A 6173-nucleotide genomic window follows, 5' to 3' on the forward strand; every position below is an offset into this window, starting at 1 on the left:
GAGTGGGGCGGGGCCCCCAGCTTCCCGTCCCCCCCAAGGCAAACAGACCAAACAGACCTCGCCTGGTTCCCTGGCACCCCCAGCACAGCTGCCCTCCCCACCCCCCAACTACCACCACACCCGTCCATGCCCACGAGGTCTTAGCAAGAGGGGGCATGCCAGGCAGGGTGGGGATGGGGCCGCCCTCATGGGGCGTTGGGGGCTGGGCGCTCTTGGATGGAGAGGTGGGCAGGTTGCCCGAGGGGGAGTGGGCACACTGGCACCAACACCCCGCCCCAGGAGAAAGAAAGGTCTCCAATGGCCCTATACACCTCCTGGAGGCTGGGACTATGCCCCCTTAACCTGATTGGCACCAGCCTAGCTCCAGGTGTCACTCAGCTAGGTGCCAGGGTCCTGGGGGAAATCTCCCTAGAGGTGGTCTGGGTCTTGCTCCCTAGCCTGTCCCCCTCCTCTAACTGCTACCCTTTGGAATGGGCATCGGTGTGGCATTAAGGAGTTAAACACCCACCCTTGCCTGTGCCTGTGAGAGCTGCGTGGTGAACCAGGCTTCGCCGTGACCTGACAGCGGGGTCAGCCAATCAGCACCCCCGCCACACCAGGTTGCCAAGGAGATTGGCCCTGGGGTGGGAGAAGGAGGGAGGGCTGAGCCCAGGGAAGGGGGGGGGTGGACAGGAGAGGGCTGAAAGGGAGTGGAAAGAGCCACATGCCTGCCGGTGCCCCAGCACACGCCAATGGACAACCGGGACGGCCCCTCCCTCTCTTCCTCCTCCCCGGGGAGTGGAAGCCTGGGGTCCCTGCTGAGCTGCCCAATGGGGGGGCCCCCCTCAGCTTGGGGGGATTTTCTGCTTCTGCAGCCCTAGTGGCACCCGGCCCCAAGAACCGTTTCCAGGAGAGGGCCTCCCGGATGCTCCATTCCTGGGGGTTAGGTTGGGGGTGCCTCTGGATGCTAGGGTGCAGCCAGCACTCCCTTACCCCCAGAAACACATGTGGGCAGCTGCTTGCTCAAGGCTTGGGGGCGGGGGAGCCGTCCTCTGGGCTTTGCAATCAAGGAGGTGCACAGGAGAGCCGGCACAGAGACACAATGCTGCTCTTGTATCTTAATGAGGAAACTTGGGGCCCCGCCTTATTTCCCCCCTCCCCCAAATAACCCAGTCCCCATGGCCGGCCAGGGCTGGGCAGCTGCTGTGGGAGTGGCAGAGGTAACAGAGGCATAAAATATGGAGTTGGAAGGGACCTTGGCCTGGCTGCCACAAGGCCTTCATTGGCAGATGAGGGGAATTGACGTGCCCAAGGTCACACGGGGAGGTGGTGGTGGCAAGGCTGGCACTCGTGCCCAGGCCTCCCGAGGCCCGGCCCTTTTTCCGTGCCCGTGCTACCAGGCGGAGAGCTCTTTCTCGGGCAAGGTCAGGGATTCCCCCCTTCCCCACTTGAGAAGGCGGCCGGAAGAGTGGAAAGAGCCTTGAATTGGGAGTCGCACTGAGTGGGGCTCTGTGGTATGACTCTAGGCGAGTCACCTTGCCTCTCTGGGCCCCAGTTTCAAAATTGGGATCATAATCCTTATGCAACCTGCAGCCCAGGGTTTCTGGGAGGAAAGCGCTCTGGGAGCCATAAATATCTGGATAACGCAAGATCTGGCATACCTTTCTACCTGACTGGTGAGAGGCCCAGAATGGTGCACCCCACAGACCAAAGCCTCCCCCTCGATTCCTTGGCTTCCTTGGCACCCTCCGCCGGACCCCACGAGCCATCACCATCCCACCTCCCTTCTGCGTGCTCCCCCCTTCGCCAGGGGGAAAATGCTCTGGGCCCCGTCCATGCCCGACACCAGAGTAGGAGAAAGGGGAAGAGGCTCGGAGGCTCCAGTTGGTGCCCATGCTTCCAGGGGCTCCTCAGGCAGATCTGGGAATGGGGGAGGAGGGAAGGAATCTGTGAGGAGGGGGTAGGAGGGTGGAGCCTCGCCTATTGTCAGTGGGGGAGGGGTCGGGCAAGATGCTTATCTTCTGGGCAGGAAGCACCAGAGACACCCCAGCGCCCTTGGTGGCTGTTCCCCGGGCCCCATTGTTGGAGGGGGGGAGAGGATGTAGGGGGCCCCTGGGAGCTGCACATTTCCCGTCCACTAGATAGGGAGGGGCACTCCAGATGGGGAGAACCTGGTTGAGGGAGAAAGATGAGGGCAGGAATGTACTCCATTTGGGATGCCTTTGGAGGACGTTCTTTTGTGTCCGGCTCATCTAAAGCAGCCAGGACAGGGGTAGGGGAGGCAGCGGGAGGAACTGAGGCTCAGACAGCAGACATCACGCCACTGTAGAATGTTAGAGCTGGAAGGAGTTTAGAAATCACCCAGGCAGACACCCAGCCCTGGGTAAAGTCCTGGGATCTAGAGTCGAAGGACCTGGGCTCAAAACTAAGGCTCTGGGGCTCACCACCAGGAGCATTCTGAATGGGTCACACAACCTTTCTGCACCTCTGTTTCCCACATCTGTAAAATGAGAGGGCTGGATTAACTTCAGGTTCCTTCAGAGAAAACTGAAGTTTAGTGACTTGCCCAAGGTCACATTGTAATTAGTGGTGGAACTGGGGCTGGATTCCAGGTCTTTTTTTTTTTTTTTTAACCCCTTACCGTCTTAGAATCAATCAATGCTGTGTATTGGTTCCATGGCAGAAGAGAGGGTAAGGGCTAGTGCAATTGGGATTATTGGTTCCAGGGCAGAAGAGTGGTAAGGGCTAGGCAATGGAGATTAAGTGACTTGCCCAGGGTCACAGAGCTAGGAAGTGTCTGAGGCTAGATTTGAACCCAGGACACCTTACCCCCATCCCCTGTCCCCAGCCCTGGCTCTATTCATTGAGCCACCTAGCTACCCCCAGGTATTCTTTGTCCAGTATTCTTTCCACTGGGATTCTCAAAAGATAATTTCTGGAAGGCAGAGGTAGTGCAATTCTGAGGCTGTTAGGTCAGGTAAAGATTTGGTTCCACTGAAGACATACCCCCTACTTTCCTTCCCTCCAAATGCCAACTTCCCTCTTATTAACCCTGGCTTTCCATGGTCTCTGCAGGTGAGGATGGGGAGCCCCGAAGATGATCTCATTGGGATTCCCTTCCCGGATCACAGCAGTGAGCTCCTCAGCTGTCTAAATGAGCAGCGCCAGCTGGGCCAGCTGTGTGATCTCACCATTCGAACCCAAGGCCTAGAGTACCGAACCCATCGGGCTGTGCTGGCTGCCTGCAGTCACTACTTTAAGAAACTCTTCACTGAGGGGGGTGGGGGCACAGGTGCCAGCGGCGGAGCAGCTACCTCCCCGGGGGCCGGTGTGTGTGAACTGGACTTTGTGGGACCCGAAGCCCTGGGAGCCTTGCTGGAGTTTGCCTACACGGCCACCCTCACCACCAGCAGCGCCAACATGCCCGCGGTCCTCCAGGCAGCCCGCCTGCTGGAGATCCCCTGCGTCATCGCTGCCTGTGTCGAGATCCTGCAGGGGAGTGGGCTGGAGGCCCCCGGGCCCGACGAAGATGACTGTGAGAGAGCCCGCCAGTACCTGGAGGCCTTTGCCACCGTGGGTTCTCGGGTGCCCAATGGCGATGACAGTCCCCTACAGGCCCCGCTTCCACCTCCCCCACCCCCCACACGGCCTGTTCCCCGACGGAGCCGAAAGCCCCGAAAAGCCTTTTTACAGACAAAGAGGCCTCAAACCAACCATCTGGTGTCTGATGTGGCTGCCATGCATCCCCCCTCCTTTACCTACCCAGAGGAGGAAGAGGCAGCAAGTGCAATCGGGGTAGGAGATGGCTACAGCCCCCCTGGTGGGGCCAGGTCACCCCCGGAGGGGCACCTGGGCTATGAAGGATATGAGGGGGAGGAAGAAGAGGAAGACCTAGTGTACCCACCTGCCTACGGGCTGCCTCAGAGTGGGGCCCCCCCTCTGTCCCCAGAAGAGTTGGGCTCCGATGAGGACGCCATTGACCCTGACCTGATGGCCTATCTGAATTCCCTGAATCATGAAGCCCTCACACCGGGGATAGATGGCCAGGACAAGCTGGTACGCAAGCGTCGTTCCCAGATGCCCCAAGAATGCCCGGTTTGCCACAAGATCATTCATGGGGCAGGCAAGCTGCCCCGACACATGCGGACCCACACTGGTGAGAAGCCCTTTGCCTGCGAGGTCTGTGGCGTCAGGTTCACCAGGTGAGAGGACAACCAGCTTTTCAGGGGGGCAGGGGGTGTGGTGTAAAGGAGAGTGCCATACCACTAAGGGCCTGGGAGGAGAACCACCCCTGGGTGGAAGCCCCAACCAAGAGTACAGCTGGAGCCAAGGAAAGAGCCTAGAAATGCTGAGGGAGGTGGCAAGATAGGGAGAGTAAAGGGGGTGGTGAAAAGAAGGCTAAAAGTAGGGAGGGCTACAAGTGAAAGGATGTGGGGCCAGATGGAGGACATTGGCTTTCAGTGAATAAGAGAAGTCCTATAGGCAGGTAGGAACAAAATGATGCCCAAATAAGAGAGAAACAAAGGAAGCCCAGTGCCTGAGGACACAGCTGCAAGGATGAGGATGAGAGAAGGGCTGGAAGCAGAAGTGGGAATGGGGTGAGGGGGAGAGATGGACACCTACAGAAACCGGGTTAGTTAGGCCTGGGTACAGATCACAGGCCCTTTTTCCTAGGCTTAGACCCACCTGCAAGTCCTTATTTTCTTGTCCTCTCCCCCCTTCCCCCAGAAATGACAAGCTGAAGATCCACATGAGAAAGCACACTGGTGAGCGGCCATACTCGTGCCCACACTGCCCAGCGCGCTTCCTCCACAGCTATGACCTCAAGAACCACATGCACCTGCACACAGGCGACCGGCCTTTTGAATGCCACCTGTGCCACAAGGCCTTCGCCAAGGAGGACCACCTGCAGCGCCACCTGAAGGGCCAGAACTGCCTGGAGGTCCGAACCCGAAGAAGAAGAAAAGATGATGCGCCCCCCCACTATCCCCCACCTCAGGCGCCCACCCCAGCTGGCCCTGGCCTTGACCTTTCCAATGGGCACCTGGATGACTTCCGCCTCTCTCTGGCCCGTTTCTGGGAGCAGCCGGTCAGGGCTGGGCCTCCCCCCCCACCCCTGGGGCCTCCTGAGGAAGAGGAGGAGGAGGGGGCACCAACTACACCCCAGGCTGAGGGTGCCATGGAGTCTTCTTAAATGGGAAAAGGAGCTGGACAAGGGTGGAGTCGCAGGGTGGGCGCCAATGCCAAGGAATATGAGGGCTCTGGAGACTGACTTCGGATGGGGGGTACCGTGGCTCCCGGGCTACTAGACTCAGCCCCTCCCTCTTGTGTACCCTGGCAGTTCTGGGCTAGTCCCACATACAGGGAAAAAGTTTGGGCTCTCCCCCAGACTGGGGCAGACTGCCTCCCACCAAGGGGTGATAATATATATATACACATATGTACATATATGTGTGTGTGTGTGTGTGTGTATATATATATATATAAAATATCTGTTGTGTGTGTCTATAGATATATGTATGCACATATATCTATAGACAAACACATACACACAGCTCTATTGTAAAGGTGGGGTCCCCCCCTCCCCAAACCCTGGCTCTTCCCAGGGATCTAGAAGCAATAATATATTTGATTTGTAGGGGGTGGGGTTCCCTTTTCGGCTATGCGGGTTTTTAGGGGGTGAGGGGTACGGGACCAAATCCTTGCCCCACCCACCCTAGGGGTAGGGCTGTGTGTATGGGGTGGGGGAGGCTGCCCCTCCTTTCCCGACCCCTCCTTCCTGGTTTCTGTTCCCCTTTTCCTGTCGGTGAATTATGCAAAAGTTGGAGGGGGTGGGGGGATCGCGGTGAGGAATAGACCGTGGAAGTGGAGGAGGTTGAGTGGGAGATTGCAGGGAAGGAAAGACTGGGGGGCCAGCAAGAGTGGGAAACTGGGGCAGAAGGGAAGGCGGCTCCTCGCTGCCCCTCCGCCCAGTTCCCTGCGCTGAGTCACGGGGTCCGAGGAGCAAGCAGGGGGCGGGGTGCCCAGATCCTCTCGCCCGCCCCCGGGGGCAGCAGAGGAGCCCCACCCGCTCCCCTCCCCTCCTGCGTCCCCAGGCAGGGAATGTCTTGTTCCCGCCGCTCCCCGCCCGAGGCCAGAGGGCTGGGCGGGCCGGGCTGCGTCCCATCCTAGCCCTGCCCTCCCTTCCCTTGCTC

The 6173-nt window shown here is 59.0% G+C and overlaps 1 protein-coding gene across 1 annotated transcript; it reads left to right on the plus strand.

Moving 5' to 3' along the window:
* Positions 1-3045: 3045 nt before the first annotated feature.
* ZBTB7B (zinc finger and BTB domain containing 7B) lies at positions 3046-5402 on the plus strand. The gene is made up of 2 exons (XM_044684619.1): positions 3046-4181; positions 4708-5402. Exons 1-2 carry the CDS (start codon positions 3061-3063, stop codon positions 5171-5173), a joined length of 1587 nt encoding a protein of 528 aa, XP_044540554.1. The 5' UTR covers positions 3046-3060; the 3' UTR covers positions 5174-5402.
* The last annotated feature ends 771 nt before the right edge of the window (positions 5403-6173 follow it).

This window comes from Gracilinanus agilis, unplaced genomic scaffold (assembly GCF_016433145.1).
Source record: "Gracilinanus agilis isolate LMUSP501 unplaced genomic scaffold, AgileGrace unplaced_scaffold53899, whole genome shotgun sequence".
NCBI lineage: Eukaryota > Metazoa > Chordata > Mammalia > Didelphimorphia > Didelphidae > Gracilinanus > Gracilinanus agilis.

What these genes read in the sequence shown, in the direction of transcription:
- ZBTB7B (XM_044684619.1), top strand. Translation starts at nt 3,061, where the DNA reads ATGGGGAGCCCCGAAGATGATCTCATTGGGATTCCCTTCCCGGATCAC. An exon ending in TGTGGCGTCAGGTTCACCAG is followed by an intron (nt 4,182 to 4,707) that starts GTGAGAGGACAA and finishes CCCTTCCCCCAG; the next exon opens with AAATGACAAGCTGAAGATCC.